The sequence below is a fragment of the Rhagoletis pomonella genome, unplaced genomic scaffold (assembly GCF_013731165.1).
Source record: "Rhagoletis pomonella isolate Grant_MI unplaced genomic scaffold, Rhpom_1.0 Rhpom_scaffold_00012, whole genome shotgun sequence".
NCBI lineage: Eukaryota > Metazoa > Arthropoda > Insecta > Diptera > Tephritidae > Rhagoletis > Rhagoletis pomonella.
In genome coordinates this window covers 13,088,333-13,109,246 of record NW_023458566.1, presented here as the reverse complement: position 1 = coordinate 13,109,246, position 20,914 = coordinate 13,088,333, and the positions used below count along the sequence as shown (strand labels likewise).

The following is a 20,914-nucleotide window of genomic DNA, read 5'->3' as shown; positions in this document are numbered from 1 at the left end:
ATCGCTCTGAAATTTTTTGTAATAAATACTTGTATAGTAACACTAGTAAAAAAACATGTGGCAACACTGACTAGAAAGGCAAAAGTTTTTGACTGAAAAAAATAAGATAAAAAATTCTGATTTACTAATTTTTACAATGCAATTTAAATTGATGCCGAAACAATTTTCGAAATTTTTGGAAATTTGTTCTATAGTGTGTAATTTCTTGACCAATGATTTTGACATTTTAACGCCATACGGATTTACTAGTTTTGCATAATATTTGAATCTAAATCATAAATTTCTAAATATGTACAAACACGATAACTAGATTCAATATGTAATCATATAAAATCATTGGAATCGTAATTGCACGAAATTCCTAGACTAAAAGTCAATTAGTTTTCTTCTTAAATAATAATAAGCAACTACGTCTTAACTCGCTCAATTTATCAAAGCAACGCGACGTTTAATCGACAAGTATAAATATTTATCAAAATACGTATTTAAATACATATACATACCTACATATAAATGTGCATGTTGCATACATTGTTACGTATGTGTATTATAATCAATCCATCTCCATGCGATATACATATGTATGCACCTATGTAAGAACGCAGGCGCTAAAAATAATTAATTTAATTACTTCAAATGTGGCAGAGCTACTTGTAAGTGTACTCGTACTTACATGCAACAAACTATGTAGGCTAGAAATGTTTTCACAGAACTGTAAAGTCTGGTTTTTTTTTGGTTTCCAAGAATTAATTTTGCTATGCAAGAAATGTGAGTATGCATACTATGACCTTTGCCATCGGACCCGGAAAACCTTGAAAAGAGCAATTATTATGCCTTATGACAACGTGTGGCAGCCAAGTTTGACCTACATATATACTCTATCCAGTATGAAATTTTACCAAGACGATATTGATCAGAGTCAATGTTTGGCCCTCGAATCGTTCGTACATGTAGAACACTGCAAACCTATGTACCGTCTGTGACAACGGATATTCTCCTTTTTCGATCAGGAGACAGCGATCAGCTGCTGTCCGTTATTGGACGGTTTGTCAAGGAGGCCAAATTTTCTAAATGTGGAACCAAAAAACCTCTATCAATATCGTGCCGGGGACAGCGCTTAAAAGTGCGCTATAAGCGTTTATGAATGAGATATTTCACTATCTCCTCCATCTCTTCTGTCATGCAGCAATATGGTCATCCACTGGGAAATTGGCATCCCATTACTTGGAAGCTGCAGAAAGCAGGCGGTGATTTCAACCTTATTTTTCCTAAGGATATCAAACAGCTAGCCTAACTATTCTGCAATGACATTCAGTTCAGAGACAATTTATCGCTATAATAATAGTTCTATAAATAAGCAAAGTTTGTTAGGAAACCCCAACGTATACTCCTATAATTTGGATGAATGCTGGAGCATGCCAGTCATTCCAGGATTTTGTACGATATGGCAAATTCAAACGCTCTTGAGGTCCATCTTTGTTTTTAAGTGCTTTTGTGTTTCGTTCTGAGCTAGGAATTTAATATTCGAAAAGGTCATAAAGGAATAGATGAAAACGAGAAGAAGAGCTAGCGAAAATCAATACTAATACACCATGGTAACCTAAAGACTAGTTGTTGGAGTACTTGCAGGATATTGAGCTTCATGCATTAAAAGTGAGCTTAACTCTGACTCGATTTTCAGTACAAATTCTTAAGCTTGAGCTCACTCGATCATTGCAAAATTTGAGTCTGAGCTGGAGCTAACTTTGTATGCATGAGTTTCATTGTCTTGCACCATCTGTCGAGGCGAAACTGCGATCAGTTTAGAGCAGAGTGACAAAAATTTAGCATTCAAGGGGAGCTTGGAACAGCTTCTCAGCCACTGAGTTCTGCATTGCATGAATACCAATCCTTGTATTGCCAGGGGAATTTTACTAAGACAAACCTTGCTAGTGCGAAGTCTGTTTAAATTATCACCTATCAGCCGAGCCTTTGTTGATATAAACCATCTAGAGTTCGTTGGTTTTTTGCTGCTAGGACCGATCTTAGTTAAGCAAACTTCTTAGTACTAGGTTGGGTTAGCTTAGATAAACTGGCTAGCCACTGCGTGGTTTCTCAGAGATCATTAAGATCTCTAGCGTTACCAGATAAACTACGACCACATTAGCCAACTTATCACTGATTATCAGGAGCAATGTTAAAGAGCAACGCAGTCGTCTTTTGCAAACTAAAACACTTATTCACACTGCCTCAGTGTTGCCGTTGTGCGACTAAAGGGGCAATTTGACCCTTTTTAAGCGGCAATACCCTTTGATCCGACTTTTTGAAAATTTTGATTTTTTGACCCTTTTCAGAAATTTTTTTTAGGATATGTTAACAGAACCATGCTACTAAAAAATATTTCCTCCTGTAAAGTGATGCACTAGAATATCGATGTTTACGCGGTTACGAGGCATTCAAGTATTTAGGTGAATACCCATAATATAAATTAAAACTTTCCGTATAAAAAATGAATATGCATGTATACACATGGACTTATATTTAATTAATTAATACATATTTAAATTTGTATGGAGATATAAGTATATGTATATATACATATGTACTTATATGTACTAATGATTACTCTTACATATATATTTGAGCATGTAAATAAATGATTCGAGAAATTAACAGGCCGTATTGCTATAATTATTTGTACTACTTTTAAAAATTTCTTTTAATTCAATATTCTTAAATAAATAAAAATTTCATAAATTTGAAACATATTCGAAAAATGTTTGTATACTTACATACATACATATATGTATAATTTAAAAAGGATTACAATAAAAATGAATGCTGCTTTTATGGAATGGCCCAATTACAGCAAAGCATTTTGCTACTCTTTTTTTTTTTTAAATTACAATGCTAAAAATTGTGGTGAAAAATAGCACCAAAATATTTTAAAGCATTTGTTTACGTTAAATGTATTCATGGACAGCGACAACAGCAAGCGTAGATTCCACGATTATTTATCGTCAGGCGCGTCTGCAACACCAAATGCCGAAATGAACACATTGATAACGGTAACTATGAAAATGCCACAAATTGTATAGTTGCTAAATTTCTCTGCACGACACACCTCCCTTTTGTCTTCAATGTTGTAACGACTGGTGAGAATTAAGCCAACACCAACAGCTATCTATGGATGTATGTATGTGTGTACAGTTGGGAAATATTGAAAATTTTAATTTCGCTTTATTAAAACGAATAGTATGTATGTCAAATTATTTACCTGGAAGCCAATACTGAGTAATAAGAAAATCAAGCTGGGATAGTAATATGGATGTCTGGTGTAGGAATCCAATACATAACGCAATTGATTGGCATTCGCTGTAAGTAATGCTAAATCCATCATACCCTGGGCGAGAGTTTTCTTGTGCGCGTAGGCATTAACATCTACGCTAGCAAAGTCTTCAAGGGCGTCCATCTCCTCTGTAAATGCGAAAAGTGAAAAGTTGTTAAGTACTTTTTTATACTTTTTTTCTTTTATACATACATATTTTTGATAAAAATATGTACCTATAAAGATTTACCTGGAATTTGTATTGGTCCATCTATTTCGTTTCGTTCCGAATCCATAAAGTGATTATATGTTAATCGATCTTTCTCCGAACGAAGATCTTCGATATTAAACGATTCCTGAAAACATACTTTTTTAATTATTACACATTCTTTAAGTGGAAAGGAGAAAATAATTTATTTTATTTAGCTTAGTTAAGACAAAAATAAAGGAAATGTTCCCTGTGTAATGATTCATCCCCCTAGCACATATGTATGTTGAGATAAACCGTTAAAAGAATTTTCTATTCGTATTTTTTAGTTGTAAAGAGAATTTCACTATTGTCCTATTCAGCTTTTTTAGGTATCTGAAGCTTTCAGTAACGTCTCCCTCGAGACAGCATTGGACTTTCTGATCAGTTGCAGTTAATCCACACATGTGTTGAAAAATTCAATAAACTCAAAATAATACCAAAAAATTTCGAACTCTGCTGATTCGTGTGGAGTTACGTTCTGCTTTGAATACGCAAAAATTATGCTATGGAAGCTTTTGCAAAATATATGAAGAAAACGAGACTTGTGAGGTTTTCTCATCTCCTGTGAAATTTGAAAAAAATGGACTTAACAAATTTTCAGTCTGAGCTAGCGGTACATGTTTATTGGCAAATGTTAGATCAATAAACATATTTTGTTTTATCAACGTTCCATAAATTTTCGGAGGGTTTGTGCATACAAACGATTAAAATGAAGCAAAAAAACTTTACTATACAAAATGGCTAATTAAAAAACTTTATTTATTACCGTGTTTAATAGTTACACGCAACTAAAACTATATATACATTGTAGTTGTTTATTTCTATTTAACAGCGCTCGTTGCAGATTTATTAAGTATCGCTAACACCTAAGCAAAGTTTTCCCGGTTGACTTCAGAGGCACAGACACAAGCGCATGCACAGTGGTATTAGTCATAGTTTAAGGGAAAAACTTCAAAGTAACTAAAATATATTCACCTCTTCTTTGGAGCCGGAATTTGTGTGCAGTAATCCATTTGGTTGCGGAGCTGTTGACATTGTTTGATTTTTTTTTTTTATTTTTTTTATGATTTACAATTATGTATTGTAACAGCCGATCGCGGACAGTTATAAAATTGATAAAATGTTGACAGGGATTTGTATATTTATTATTTGCAGTTTAATTCTTTTCCAAATTTACGGGTCTCGTAATTTATATATGTTTTAAATATGCGATTAGCCCTAAAATTTAATAAAATTCATTTATTGTTCTATTTTTATATTTTTTTTCCACCAGCACCAGTCACTTGAGCGGACGTCTTCGAGGTTCTCAATGAACTGATTTTTAAAATTCCCCCAGCGTGCGATCTCAGCTAAGGAGCCTGCTGCCTCTGGCTAATTACTTCCATTGCCTTCCAATAAACTATTGCCGCCTACGATCGCTAGCGTTGAGATGCGTGAAAGAGTAGAAGAAACTTGCCACACAAAAGCAGGCATAGCTTTGTATACAAAACACGCAGAGCTTCTGTGGTAAAATCCCGGCAAATAAAAAGAAGCATCAGAGCGCATTCAATTTTAAATACATGCAAAGGTTTGTGTTTCTCTACATACACACGCATTTATTATTGGATTATAAAATTAACAATGCGCTCAGCATCAAATACTTCACCAGTCTTATTGTAGTCGAAACAGTGGCGTGTAAATGGCTAAAACATAAGCATCTACATACATACATACATATCCATACACATAGATATTGTTGGAGCTCTATTGGAGTAAAATATGCATTACTAATTTTCGATGGAAAGTCGGGGGTATTGTTGGCAATTGAGAAATCCCCCAAATGTATGTACATTCATTTCAATTTATGTACACCTGCGGTCAACTAATTAGCATCGAAATGCAAGGTGATAGTGTCTATAACTTATGTTTATTTATTTGTTTTTAATCATTTTCATTTGAAATATAATTCACTGGAACCACATAAGTAAAAGTGTCAAAGCTTGCACAAATTTCAAAAAAAATTAATCAAACTTAAAAAAATGTTAATCAAAATTTTTAATCAGAATACATATCTGTGTTCATATGGAAAAGTAGCTTATGTCGAAAGGCTGGCTTTAGTATAAATCGGCATTCGCAGCATACGATTGCGAATGACTCACTGGCGGTAAGCCGTTGAACAACTTTTAGCAAATAAACGTGGAAGAAATAGTTCCGATACTAGCAAGTCAATATTCTTATTAAGTCTCATCAAAAAATTCCTTGCCGTTTAAAAAATAAAGGGATTGCCGCATTATACTAAAGCCAACCTTTCGACATAAGCTACTTTTCCATACGAACACAGATATATAGAAAATTCTCGGGTATGCAATTTTGAAGCTATTCAATTTTAGTCTAATAAAGTGCAAGTTTGAAATCGCTAAAAACTACCGTTGATTTTTTAGATTGATGGAGATTTTTCGTGGAGGGTGTTGCGCATTTTTGTTTTCATATAACGCATGATAAAAACCTATTTTTATATGGAAAAAAAATCCGCAACACCCTCCACACAAAAAAAATTTAATAAAATTAACGATAATTTTTAGCGACTTGAAACTTGCACTTTATTAGACTAAAATTTAACGGGCTAAAAAAATTCCACAAAAAAAAATTTTGAAAATTTGTGCAAGCTTTGAAATTTTTATTTATGTGGTTCCTATTATAGATTGAATTATATAAATAAAAAAGCATAAGTTGCAAGCAAAATCTTTTTGAATTTCGATGCTAATTAGTTGACCGCAGGTGTATGTGCCCGCATCTGCATCAACTGAATATGCTTAGTCATACTACATACATACATACATATGTATTTATGCTGGAGATTATTTGTAAGCATTAACTCGAGCAGAATTACTATGTGTGTATGTAGCTTATATATGTATATGTACGTATGTTTAATGTTTGGCTCCCATAGCCAACAGAGAGAAAGCAATGAAATTTTCGTGTTGATATGTTTGTTTTTAATTTTTAAGGAATTCGATTTTTTTTACGATTCGATTTTTTTTTATCTTATTTTCCTTTTTTGGCTTGCCAAGAACTGTCGTGAAATTCGAGAAAAAAAAACAAAAGTGTTTCAGCTCTTTCTTCATTGATGTTAAAAGAGTATTATCACGCCGTTTTGTTGTTTCCACTGAAACACATAAGTATTGACTAACACAATTCTACCTACAAAATAGAATATAGAAATGTTTAAATATTTAACAACAACGACAACATCAAAACGCACACCGCAAATTGGAGGAGAAGCTCGGTCAAACACTTAGAAAAAGTGTAAGCGCCAAAGTATTATTATTATTGAGATATTTCTCAATCTAAATATTTACACATTTACATAAATATTTTTCAAAATTTTCTTTTTGATGCAGAAATATTCCTAGAGCATGTAGATCAGTGATGCTCAGAGAGAGCTTTTACTTTGTGGGCGTCCATATAAAATCTGCACAGAGCTTTGAGGAGTTCCGCCCGCGGGCGCTGTTTTGAGCATCACTGTTCTAGATGCATTTCTGCATCAACAAGAAAATTTTGAAAAAAAAATGTCGCTCACTTTATTTTGGCGGTTAGGGCACGATATATAGATTTTATAGCCACATGAGATTATGTATTAAGTTAACTATTTATTAAGTTTCATTAGAATGCATATGTATGTATTAGACGACATTCCAAGACTAAAAGTCAATTATTTTTCTTCTTAAGTAATATTTAACACGCAACTATGTACGTATCAACTCGCTCGATTTATCAAGACAACGCGACGTTTAATCGGAAAGTATAAATATTCATGAAAACACATTCATCCATAAGCATATGTATGTATGTATGTATCTGCAATCAATCCATGTGTAGGTGACATACTCGGTGGACAAAAAAAATTAATTTAATTAATGGACTTCAAATATGGCAGAGCTCGTATGTGGTATAATAAACTCGCAGCTATTTGCATGCAACTAACTAGGCTCGAAATGCTTTCACAGAATCGTAATGATATAAGCGACTTGTATATAATTTTTCCGATAATGGCATTCGTATTTTTTTCCAAAGAATTTTTGTTTTTATGCGAGAATATGCAAACTGTGATTCTTTGCCTTTGCCTCTTTGGGCATTGCTACCACATATGTATGTATATCATTTGATACAGTACAAAGTTGTTCCAGAGTAAGTTAGGTTCTATAAAGCCGATGACGCTCTACACCTGCTTTCGGTGCTCGGTCAGATTAGCTTATGTTTTAGATATTCAATAATACTCGTGACTGATTTTCGCTGAGTGTTGTGAGTCTAAAAGTGCACTACAGGAGGTCAGAGGTTTTCCTTACCCGCTGTAACATTTCAAGGCGACCTCTCCGTACCAAGTCATCCCCCATGCAATTTCCCGCAATGACCTGCAACCTAAATGAGTCTAATACAACCAGTCCGAGTGCACCACCATTGCGTTTAGGGCCGTAACAGCCACTTGGGTGTCAGAGTATCAGAGCCGCTGCCAACCAACCAACCTACCTCTTTATTTTTTTTTTTACTTCTGACTGACACTACTTCTTAATGGCAGCTACTTCTGCCTGAAAAAGTACTGCAGTAGTTCGAAAGCCAGAATTTTGTCTTAATGGAGAGCTTTCGGTAGAAGAACCCTCCACCAACCCTACCTTGAAGTTTCGATCTATTTGACGCAGTAATTTAAGCGATGAATTGAATTGAAATTGAGGTAGAGATTTTAAACTCTACATACTATACTTGCGATGTACCATTTCTTGAGTCTTTGTAATTTGCTGATATCTTGGTCAGCTATGGAAGATCCATCGAGATCTGTAGGATGCTGCTCAGTGGCCCAGAGTGTGCTCGAAGGTGCTCAAGAATGCTAGACATTTGTCCCCCTGTACTTGTCTTAGTTTCACCAAGAGGGATGGTGTGAGTCAGTGTCCCATAAGCACAGCAACAACTAGTCTGCAGTGTATCTTGGGGACCCCGTTACCACATCTAAGCTGATTAAGTAATGTAAAATGGAGTTGTGCTCAGTTTTATCATTCAATGATCATTGCTCTTGTCTGGTATCCCAAACATAGGAAAATGGAAGGCAATAAGAGAGGTGACAAATTGGTGAAGGAGGAAGCCTGGTTTGACCTGGGCCCCGACGGCAGAGAAGGACGAGACTTCTAAATTTCTCATTCACGATATATAAATCGGCGTCTCAGATGGTGGTCCCGAAAGAGGTTTTTGACAAACCCTCCGATATTGAACTGCGGCTGATCAATTTCGCCGGGAGCTCAAAGCATAACAGTCTGTAGCACATGGATTCAGCATAACCATAAAGATGTACGGCTGCCCCTTAATCAAAAAACGAGAATTTATGCTGTGACAGTTGGAACACAAGTGTGCAGCCTTATTTTGGCTCAGCGAGCACTCGGCGAAGACCAAGACATGTGCAATCGCAGGGCCATTCTGTCCTAGCGCGGTTCGAGATTACCTTGCGCGTTTCAAAAGCTTCAGCTCTCTCTGTTGGTAAGGGCTCTGAAACCTTATTTTGGGAAATGTAGCCAGACGCTTTGAGGAGTGAATAACTCGTTCAATAGATAATTTAGAGATGTGATATTGTTCGACAATTTTTTAAAATAATATGCAAGAAGGCCTAAGTGTGTAGTTTTTGTTAATAGAATACGATATTATTATAATTATATTTTATCTTAAGCCGACTTAAGCGGCTGTTCCTTTTCGCCACAGATACGTGAAAGGGTTAACTCACCACAGATTGTTACCGCCTAAAAGTATGCTAAAAATTTGTTTCACAATCGAGCACATGGAGCATTTAACTTCATCATTTTAAACAATTCTTTTTTTTTATTAAAATATATATGTAGTATGACAAAAGCTTAAACTAATTCATCTGGACTCTATTCGATTATTTTTTTTATAAAACAAATAACAAATTGAAGTAATTGAATGATGGTAGTACATTGATGTTAATGTTTAGGAATAGGCAGTATCTACTCACTGCTAATACTGACTGATGGATAAGAAACGAAAGATAGTTGAATAATGTTTGTATGAGCGTGTAAATGGTTGTTGATATGTAGATATGTACATACTTACATATGTATGTAAATATGTATGCACACAGTGCACAAACCACTTTGAATAAATGTGAAATGAAATTAGATATTAACAACTTGACATTGTTTGGCATGTAATGTGTTTTGTTTTTCTTCTTCTTCTTCTTTTACGAAATACTTATCTGTATGCATGCGTGTCTATACATATATGTATGTATATGAAAATACATTGCAATGTGTGTAAGCATGCACATACATACATATGTATGTCTATAATAATAATAATAATAAATACTAATCAATAAGGTACACATGGTGCATTGTGCGCCGCTTAGCAGCGCTAATAGGAATATCATATTTAACTAAAATTCGAATTAAAACTAAACTTTAAACTGTACAAGTAAAAAATTAATAGTAGGTATAAAAATCCAACATACATTTAGTAGTAAAGTATTTACATATGTACATATGTATGTATGTATGTGTTGTTTTTAAGTGACTATTGGCCGCATTTTTAATTGGCTGGAATTGGAATGGCTAAAGGTGGCTGATTCTATCTGCCAGTCTGCCACCCGCTGGACGGTTGCTTGTGACACGACGCAAAATCGCGCTAAATAGTTTGTAAAACGCTTAGCAAAAGAAATCCTCTTCACATTTGTTGTAACAACAATAGGGTATGTTGTTGTAGCTGAGCGCATGTTCACGCTTATAGCGTTCCTTCTTGTCGTGATGCAGCTTCTTTGGCTTGTAACGTGGCACCACATCGATTTGACTGAGAATTTGGAAATGCTCTTGACCCACTTTCAAATAACCACCACGTGGATATAAACTGCGACTGATGTAATGACTCTTATCGTTGATTTTGGGATCTGTTAATGGAAATGAAAGAGAAAAGGGGATTTTAGAAAAATTGGCTGATACAAAAAAAATATATGTAGATGTTGGAAAATATTTATTTTAAAAGCTATTGCTATCGAAAATAAATTTAGGCTTAGTAATATTGTATATATGTATGTGCACATGTATATATCAGTAATGGGTAAATTTGTGTTAGCTCAGTACACAATTAATACAGTATGCTGTAATAAAACGTCAGGTACTATATGCTTAAGTATTTTGGATGTCACTAAATACCGAATATGATAGTATTTACATACTTGAAGTAAATATATTTACTTTTTTTACAGTACCCAGTACTTTTATGTGCTTCACTAAATACTGTTTAGGAAAGTAGTCTCGCGAAGTCTCTAAATTTCCAAAATAGTACGGAGAATCCTGGTATAGTCGCGCCATCCCGAAATGTACCGAAAAATCGCGGTTCGAAGAATCATGACGACCATCTAGATACTCCAATTAATTTTACTTTAGTGTTTAAGCGTATCACTTGCATATGATGCACAGTAGGGTGGGCCAAAAATGCATTTAAAAAAAAAAGTCGGAATTTTAATGCCGCCATCGCCGCCATTGTTCTATATCGAAAAATATATTCCCACATTTTTTTTTTGAGATAAAAAAAATTAGGGAGTGCTTAAAGGGAACAAACAACTTTTCGTCGAAATGGTATAAAATTCTTGAAAATCAATATTTTTCGATCGGAAAACGCCTTGTCTTCGAAAGATTCCCAGTAATAATACTCAATTGTTTCTCAACAATTTTTTGATGGTAACTATATTTTATAGGTCCGCAAAAAAACCCCAGAAAATGCAATGGGGGACCAAAAAAAAAAATCTATAGTATTAAAAAATGTTTAAATAAAGAAAAAAGATAATAATATTGAAGGCCTCCTGAAGAGTACAACAGCTTTCCCATCGAAAAATATAGATTTCCACGAATTTTATACCATTTCTACGAAAAATAAGAATAAAATACATGGAAAACTTTAAGCGCTTTGAGGAATATTTAAATATTTTTCTTTTCAAAATAAAAAATAGGGGTATATTTTTTCGGTATAGAACAATCCTAGGGGGTGGCGGCATTAAAATTCTCACTTTACTGGTAGTATTTTCACAAGTTTTTTGAACTTTTTGTCACGATTTTTTTTTTGCCAAAAAATTGTGTTTTTTGGAAATTTTTTAATTTGGAACTACTGAGCGAAAAGTCGAAATGGCGTGTCAGATTTAAAATTTAAGTCAACTGCACCACCGCATACGTGTACTTAAATGTATGTTTATGTACTTTTCTTAAACAAAGTAAAGTATTCGATAATTAAACGGTTGAGGTATACTAACTCATAGCGTTTCTTTTTTTTTTCAATAAATAGTTTTACTACCTTTTTGCAGGTGCTTTTTGTAACTGCTGCTTTAGCAAACAACACGCGCAAATATGCATACTTCCGCTTTTGGCTGCATATATGAAGCACTTTTATAGAAAAACAATTTATATTTATATTTTAGTATTTTCAAGTCTACTCATTCAATATTTAATTGGCAGAAAAACAGTGAAATTCATAATAATCAATGCCAAAGTTGACTGACTTGGTGACCTTTTTCGTATCAGTTAGCCGCCGTTGTCACCACAGCAACCAGCAACCGCCAGTTGTAAACAATGACAAGTGGACAAGCTTGTCGCCTGATCGACATTAACTATGGGTAATATTCGAAAAGCACACGAAAAATCTATATTTACTTTGTTATTTTTTTGTTTTTTTTTTATTTTTTATTGCGTTACACTAAAGGAGAGTGCATTTTTGCATTTAACTACGTTGTTGACGTTGAGTCAACACATATCAACGTGCGACAGACTCACGTATGCATGGAGGCAAATGTATGTATGTACATATGTATATAAATATATGCAGTAGTTTAACACTTAGCGGCAACGCATAATAAATAACTTTTTACTTGAGTCTAATTAACACCTCGCGGAATATTTGAGTTGACAATAAATTAGCGCGTGCCAAATTAGTGCGCTTTGAACACGTACACATGTATGTACATACGCTGCATTTCCTACTACTACTACAGCGAATGTGTCGTCGCGCTATGCATACACATACAAACATGTACTTACACTTAAGCTTATGATGAGGTATCAAAATTCTCAAGAACGTACGCAAGCATAGTTAAAGTGTGAATATATAGATATGTATGTATGAGTGTTGGCAAATATGCGCATTTAGATTTATTTTTAACTTACATTCATTGTGATGTATTACATTGTGATCATATTGCATGGACAGCGAACGCTTCTCCCTCGCCTCGTCTTGCATGAATAGATGCTCGCACGCTTCCATGGCGAATTTCTTCATCTTCTCAAGCGAACAATAGGCATTGCTTTTGCCAATGAAGCCACAAGCGATAATTGTGATGAGCAGTAATCGGAGCTGAGAAAATAAATAAGATAAAACAAAAATAATAAATAAATGATGTGCTTTCTTGTATAATTTTATGTATATGCATTGTTTTTATTTAAGGCTAGTTTTATTAATTTTCACTAAACTTTAATTTTTAATAACTGTAGAACTGATATACAGCATTACAAAAAACTGGTTGACAATGTAAATATGTAAACTACATAAAAATAGCCTATACATGTGTACTAAAATTTGGCCATTATAAGTTACGTATACGCTAGCGCGTACCAGAAGCCTGCATAGAAACAAAAGACTTAAGGCGCGAACACTAAAATGCCAACGTACAAAAACGAATCCTCGCCTGAACTATTTTACGATATATTTACATAGCACATTTGTTTTAATCCCTATGCTGTATTCATTAAGTATATACATATGTATGACAAAAAATAACTATTCATATAAAGCACATTTTTAAAGTACAGGAAAAGGATTAAAACTTTATATGTACATAAGATACCAGGGCAGTTTGATAAATTAGTGGCTTTGTGAATAAAATAAATTTTTTATATAAAAAACGTTTAGTCGAACGTTTAGTCCAACGTTTTGCAATTACTATATCCCTTTCGAATAAGAGATTTCTTAAAGCTCCTCAAAATGGGTGTGGCTTACTTAACCCTTACCAGATCAAGGAAACATGTTTCTAAACGAGTTTCTTCACTCATAGAAATATCGCGAGAAGTGATACTTTAAATGTATATATTTTTAAAAAACATAAATTTTGTAAAAAGAAACAAAATTGTAGAAAAAAAATTTAAAAAATACTATTCATAATTTTTCATAAAAATGAAAATAAATTTTTAGAAAAATATTACATTTTTTTTAAAAAAAAAAGTAATTTTCAGAGAGAAAAAATTTTTTGCAAAAAACTAAATAGAAAGAAAAAATATTTTAATTTAAAAGGTACACCTTTTCCAAAAATTTTTGTTGCCAGCAATGAATATTTTAGGGAAGAAAATCATTTGATTAATTGAAGAAATACAATTTTTTACCAAAATTAGAAAAATTTAAAAAATATTTTTAGAGAAGAAAATCCTTTAATTAATTAAGTTAAAAAAAAAAATTCTCTCTGAAAATTACTTTTTTTTTAAGACGTGTAAGCTTCCGGTATTTAATAGGCATTCAATCAATTAAATGATGTTCTTTTCTAAAAATGTTTTTCCCAATTTTTGGAAAATTTTTCTAATTTTGGTAAAAAAATTTATTTCTTTATGTTAAAAATGGCTAAATAAAATGAGGCACATTATAAAAGTAGGCAAATTTTAACTGCTTCACATGATATTTTTAACAAAAGGAAAAAACCATAGGCTTTTTAATGAAATAAGAAAAGGCACTCTGCTCGTCGTGTATAGTTTTAATTATAGGCTTAAGGCCCAGAAGGGGTTAACAGTACAAGAAGAAAGCGGGCAGCAAAATAAAAAGAACAAGCAGGCTACTGGATATTTTTTAGTCGAAACTAAAACCAACAAGTCCCATAGGTGTAGGGTGGTAACAGCAAGTGCGCTTTGTCGCTTTATCTTCTTCAAGGCAGTATGTAAATGTGTAATGGGTTTTTCGAACATTGTGCCACCTCGGGAATGCTGGTAAAGAAATCATGCCTCTCCACAACCTGCAATTTACATAGACCACCCCTCTACTTATGTGATTTGGGCCTCAAGAGCTGAAAGTCTTTGTCAGCATTTCCTATGGATAATTACAAAACTCAAAAGAAAAAAAATTTATATTCCACTATTGTCTCTTTCGGCATCGCTCTTTAGTTCAGAGAATTATCATTGTTGTTATACTAACATACTTAAAACCATCTGAGACTTTTCAATCGTTCGTAATATAATTAAAAATATGTTATTAGTTTCGAGTCTCGTGACTCATTGTTCTTAAGTTTTGCCTTTCCAGTGAAAACGACGTGCAAGCAAAAAGTATATTTTCAGCAGTTTTGGGCATATTTTCATATGAATTGCATTTCATTGCATTATCATGACCATAATAGTTCAGACGCTGTAGAAAGCAGCCATGACGAGTAAGCAGCTAAATGCTTTAGAAATCTTCATCCAAGCTACGATGCTTTGTATGAGTCGAAAAGTTCAGCACCCAGAATAAGATGTGACCTAGCAGTGTACCGACAGGCTTTTTTGGCTTACGTCTGCGATTTAAATTTTTAGGAGTGACGTCAGATAAGTACGCTGAATCTCGTTAGCCAACAGATCGAATTATATCCCGCTACATACACAGTGGGCACTAAGGCAAAAATCGAAGTTTATAATTAGCTTACAAGTATTTGCATGGCCTCATTCGGGAGCCGCATACCATACGAGCTAAATTAGGAAGGTATTACTCTTCATAGGAACGAACCTCAAAACTTTCGGATTTTAAACACTGCGTACTTTTCAATTGACCAACGCAAGACTGATTTTGCGGCGCCACGAAGCATTACTAATTTGAAATAAGTTTGATCATTGAGCCATCCAAACTGAGTCATACCTACATGATGAAATTGGATCAAGCATGCAAGCAATTTAATTTCATTGTGAAATTTCGCCATATTTATAGCCACAGAAAATAAAAGCAATCTCTTCATTTAGTCATTTGAAAAAATGCCAATTGAGCCGCTTTTGATGACTCAGTAGTTTATTAAAAAAAACACCAAAAAACAAGCGTTTCACCCTAATTCTTGGCGGGCAAATTCTCACAAATTGTTACCAGCACTTTGCCTTTGGCGCGTACGCGTACGCATACATATCGAAATTATGCAACGCTTTACATACTTGCGTACATACATACGTAAATACGTATATGTATATTAGCATGCCGGCATTAAATAAAGATACGGAAGCAATTGCGGTTAACAATGTAACAATGAAGTCTTGCTAAAACTCAACAATAAAGCAAAAACAAAAAAACAAATAACAGAAACAAAAACAAAAACAATATATATGCCGAATTATCGAACAGAGAGAACACAGAATGGTTGGGTGGAGTCAACAGCAATGCCAAAATAAATCGTTATTTTTAACTGCAACACAGCAACAGAACGAACGGCAAGGCAAAGCACAGCAGCTGCGAAAAATGGAAAGTCCCCCATCATTGCAATAACAAAGTGTGTGTGTATGTATTTACTTAGATAGCGGGGAAAGTTTTATTCGGCTAATTGGCGGGAGCGCTAAAAATCTGCAATAACTTTTAGCCATGATTGGGTCTTTTGGTGCTTTGCAATTGATTAACAGCTAGTAGGCACCAATGTCACTTACCGTTAACTGCATTTTGTTTGATTTGAAGTTTAAATAACTGCTTAGTGAATATATATTTTTTTTGGCCACAAATTGTTCAAACACACTTTCTATGCGTTGCTGTCGGTTGCTATTTCAAATAGTTATGCACCGTTTTGGTTGGTAATTTTATTCGCACAAAAGTTTTTTCATTAAATTTTTTCGGCGCTCGAAACTACAATATTTCGAGCTTTTAATGTCTCTCAACTATTTTTTTGTTTTTTTTTTTTAATCTAGAACTAATTTTGAATTTTGAATCAACACTTAGCTAAGAATTAGCAAAACATTTCGCTTATGTTCAAATTCACTTTTGTTCACACAACCCGTAATCCCAACTATGTAGTATGTCTCGGTTTTCGCTTGCTGTTCTTCGCACTTCTTAATTGTGTTTTAGTCAAAGTCGCCGCGTTGTGTTGCGTTGTGTTTCATAATTAAAATATCGAGTGGAAATGAAAGCATTAATTTCAATTGATTCATTTATATATTCGGCGAGTCGGCGACGACAGGTATCGAAAGAAAGGATCGCCGCAACGCGATCACACAACTACATATGTACATATGTATGTACGAGCACAACCACTGCGATGAAATCAAAGCAACACAGCATTTCGTTTAGCGTTCAAAATTGTTGAGCATCATTTGTGCCATTTGTGGGCCATTTGAGCCATTTGAGCAAGCGGCGCTCACAATTGAAGAGCATAACATGTCATTAATTGAGCAATTAAAGCTCAGATTTCGGGAGGTAAATTCGTTTGCTGAAGATTCTTGTTGTTGTATCAAGGTGTGTGTATGTGTGTGTGTGTGTACAACAAACAGTTATTTTGATTGATTGTGAGATTAACAGCGCAAGCAAGTGACGAACGTAAAACGAACGAACGCACGTTCGAATTAATACTCGTATCAAAATATGTACATAGATAGCAACAACAAAAGGCTAACAAATAATTCAGGTGGGAGTAGGAAGCTATTAGACAGTGCATAAATCAAACAATCCGACATCTATATCCGTTGCTAGTATTGTTAGCATGTTTTCAGATAAGAAAACTAGCTACATTTACGGTTTAATGTTTTTTAGTGTTTTTTTTTTTGGTTGTAATTTCTGCGTTTCGCGCAAATTTTTTGCAAAGCGCGAAAAATTGGCTATTTTTAGGTTGTTTAATGAATTAGAAACATTTAGTATGCGGTAGGTAGTAATTGAACGTAAGCAAGCATTTTATTTATTGAGCGGACAATTAAGGTATTTTTTATGCACTTAGGCAATGCTAGTGTGATTCATTTTTTATTAATTTAAAAAAAAATAATAAATAATTTGGCTTACTGTAATTAATTCATTTGGTGCAGCATACCGTTTTAATTTTTTATATATTTTTTTTAACATCTGGCGAACTTTTTTTGGGGCTAGAGGTCTAAAGCTCGTCGAAAACTCAGCTTTCACAAAAAAGTAGAAGTTCTTTAAAGGGAGCAACCGGCATAGGTTGTACCTGGACTTATTTACTCTATACGGTTTTACACTGAAGGCTACATACATATGTACGTATGTATAAGCCAACAAGATCGACAGAGGCGTATTAACAAAACAATTCGGAATACAAACTTGCAACTATGCAAGAAGTTGTTGAATGTCAGCCGGCTTTAAACACTAACACAAGTGATTCGACACAGTTCTCTACTAGATGGGACCGAGTAAATACCAATATTTTACAGCTAAGTTTACCTGGTGTATTGGGTAAAGTTTCTATGAACTTCTTAACAGCGATTTGAAATTTCTATTGTATATTACTGCACATTTTGGTATACATACGTGTTAATTTCTGTACTCTTCTAACGTTTGTTTATTGGAAAATTTCGCAGTTATTTGTGATTGTGTTTGAGATTTGAAAACCAAAATTTAATTTCATTAAAGTGTAGGGTAAACAATTATACAATGACTTTTGGAAGGTAGTTTTACTTCATCTTCTTAGCCGCCATGTTGGCTGTCTGACGGAATCGTGTTCGTTTCGCAGGCTAAGGTAGCATTCAGTCAATCCAAAGTCAAATGGAGGTCCCACTTCTCCAACTAAATGAAACACAGCCGGTAGCTCCCAATAATCGTAACGGCTCTCAGTGGCGACAAAGTATATACATACAACAGATGACTCTCAGCTGTCAACGACGATGAACTGATTGATGACTTGGTATAATCGGTGGTTACCAAAGGAAATCTAACGAGACTAGCTGACACGCTTTGGCTGTGAATACCGGGAGATGTTGCTGGGGAGAGCGGTAAAGCTTAGAACATGGTCGGGCTTTCAAGGGAAGGCACGAAATGTATGTACCAGTGTCAGTGTTGCCAGGTCATTGAAGTGAGAGATCGCCAGTTTGGCACTCAAAAATCGTAATTTGCAGGTAAAAATCGTCGTCGTTTTAATAAACAGAAGCAGGAAGCTCTTTCGGTTTTTTTTTTAATTTTATTTTAGCGTCTGATTGCTATACGTAAAAACAATAAAAAGTTTTACATTTTTATGAATTTTTAAAATTCGCATTACTTTTAACAAAAATATTTTTGATGGTAACTATATCGCATCGGTGGGTATTGAAAACTGTTCATACTTACAAGTTTTGCTAAAGAAATTATTCATAATTCCCTTCGTTCAATAAAATATAAATACAACATCACAACGCAAAAATTACGAATTTGACCGCCAAAAACTACAGAAAAAGTGATGAACAAAGAAGAAAACTACTTATCGATAACTACTACTAGTGCTGCCACATGATATAATTTCGATACCACAGTTATGTATTAACAGAAACGGTAAATTCACAATAGGTGTTTAAACTGCAATTTTTAGTTGTCTGTGTAACTATCTTCAAAGTTGAGAACTAGCCAAATTTGCACATAAATAAAAATCGTCATTCTTCTTATTTGGCACTACTATAAAAATCGTCATTGGGTCACAAAAATCGTTAAATCATCATGGCAGTGAAAATTCTTCAAAATGATGACCAAATCGTCAACCTGGCAACACTGACCTGTGTAACCAACATAAATTTTGTCCGCCTTCGTTTGCCGGCTCCATTGAACCGATTTTATAACAAAAAACACCACTGGAAAATTGTATTTTTCTGTAGATAGCGGAAGTTTTTATGGTTTCAAAATTAATTCAAAAAAATACAACTGCAATCGCGTGTCGAAATTTCGCATTTGTGTATAGTTATTGTTGCAAGCTCTTCAATTTGAATTGTACTTCGACTGCTGAGTGGAAGATCGACCTATCTCGCTATCTACGCTATATCTCATAATTTGCCCTATCTCAGAGTTCGGTTCAAAAACACCCTATCTCACTTCAAAATGTATTGAAAATGTGCTGGATATAGGGCGTTTTTGAATCGGCAGCTGAGATAGGGCGTTTTTGAAACGAGTTCTGAAATAGGGCGTTCTTCAACCAAATTCTGAAATATGGCGTTCTTGTACAGATTTTTGAAATAGGGCGTTTTCGAACTGGCTGCCGAGATAAGTCGATGTTCCAATCACCAGTCGATTTGGGATGGTAACGGTGATTTTTTTTTGCATTTTCTTTTGCTTCATATATATTTTTTTTACAAGCAGATGAATTCGAAAGCGAATGCGTAGAGAAATACCAAAACGAAGCCAAAAGCGAATATGATTACGAAAAAATACGAAGAGCAGCCGAAAACGAAACGCAATGTGACGACTAAGATGAACACGAATACGAAGACAAATATCAGGACGAATACAAAGATGAACACGAAATCGAACAAAAAAGCAGAGACATATAGAAAGACCAATACTAATGCGAAGACAAATACGAATAAAGGGATGACAACAAAGACAAATACGAAGGCGTATATGGACACAAATACGAACATGAACACATATCCGAACATGAATATGAAGTGGAACGACGAACGACGAATACGAATAAGAAGACGAGGTACAAAGACGGACACTAACAGGAAGACAAATGCAGATATGAACCATACGACGACGAAGTCGAAGCTGAATGCAGAGAATAATATTTATGACGAATAATGCGAAGTGGAATACGAATACTAATGCGGATACAATCCGAAGACAGCGGCTAAAACGAACACGCTGGCGAATGCGAAAACTAATACGAATACGTATTAGGGTGATTGACTCGGTTTTTCCAAACCGGTTTCTACCGGTTTTTTTATATATCTATGGGCGGTTTTTTTTCAGTTTTTTCGAATATCGAATAGACCGGATCCTGAGCTCACAATAAAAGTTTTAGTTTTAGTTTAGTTTTAAAATTAAATTCTAAAATTAAATAAGTTTGATTCCAATAAATGAATGTTTGGCGCTTAAATGTTTTCTACGTGTTCGGGAGGGCTTCTCCTTCAATTCAAGCATTTTCACTATATGAAAACTATATAAAATAAAACCCATTTATTAGGGTTTTTCTTAATTTCAAAATCGGTAACCGGTTTTTTTTTTTAATTGCAATTTTTCGAATAACTCAACAACTGGTTTGGGAAAAAAGACGAATAAGCGAACACCATAATACGTGTTCATGCGAAGAAAGTGACTCAGAGGACGAAAAAACTTTCGGAACCCTTAAAAAAACTAGAAAAGCGGGCAGTAACTAGCACTTCTTGTAAGAAATGAAAATTCTTTTTTTTCACGATAAAAGCATCAAAAAGGCTCCAAATCCGCTAATCATGTCCTGG

The 20,914-nt window shown here is 34.3% G+C and overlaps 2 protein-coding genes across 2 annotated transcripts; both read right to left on the bottom strand.

The window, feature by feature from the left end:
- Positions 1–2,764: 2,764 nt before the first annotated feature.
- LOC118747862 (ninjurin-1-like) lies at positions 2,765–4,817 on the bottom strand. Its single transcript, XM_036482046.1, has 4 exons — positions 4,533–4,817; positions 3,558–3,663; positions 3,257–3,456; positions 2,765–3,163 (listed from the first exon to the last, which is right to left on the bottom strand). The coding sequence occupies exons 1-4, from the start codon at positions 4,590–4,592 to the stop codon at positions 2,990–2,992; spliced, it is 540 nt and encodes a 179-aa protein (XP_036337939.1). The 5' UTR covers positions 4,593–4,817; the 3' UTR covers positions 2,765–2,989.
- A 5,026-nt stretch (positions 4,818–9,843) lies between these two features.
- LOC118747588 lies at positions 9,844–16,216 on the bottom strand. Its single transcript, XM_036481640.1, has 3 exons — positions 16,205–16,216; positions 12,743–12,980; positions 9,844–10,476 (listed from the first exon to the last, which is right to left on the bottom strand). Exons 1-3 carry the CDS (start codon positions 16,214–16,216, stop codon positions 10,238–10,240), a joined length of 489 nt encoding a protein of 162 aa, XP_036337533.1. The 3' UTR covers positions 9,844–10,237.
- Between the last annotated feature and the right edge of the window lie 4,698 nt (positions 16,217–20,914).

What these genes read in the sequence shown, in the direction of transcription:
- LOC118747862 (XM_036482046.1), bottom strand. Translation starts at nt 4,592, where the DNA reads ATGTCAACAGCTCCGCAACCAAATGGATTACTGCACACAAATTCCGGC. An exon ending in TGGACCAATACAAATTCCAG is followed by an intron (nt 3,457 to 3,557) that starts GTAAATCTTTAT and finishes TCGCATTTACAG; the next exon opens with AGGAGATGGACGCCCTTGAA. An exon ending in TACTCAGTATTGGCTTCCAG is followed by an intron (nt 3,164 to 3,256) that starts GTAAATAATTTG and finishes ATACATCCATAG; the next exon opens with ATAGCTGTTGGTGTTGGCTT.
- LOC118747588 (XM_036481640.1), bottom strand. An exon ending in TGTAATACATCACAATGAAT is followed by an intron (nt 10,477 to 12,742) that starts GTAAGTTAAAAA and finishes TTCCATTAACAG; the next exon opens with ATCCCAAAATCAACGATAAG.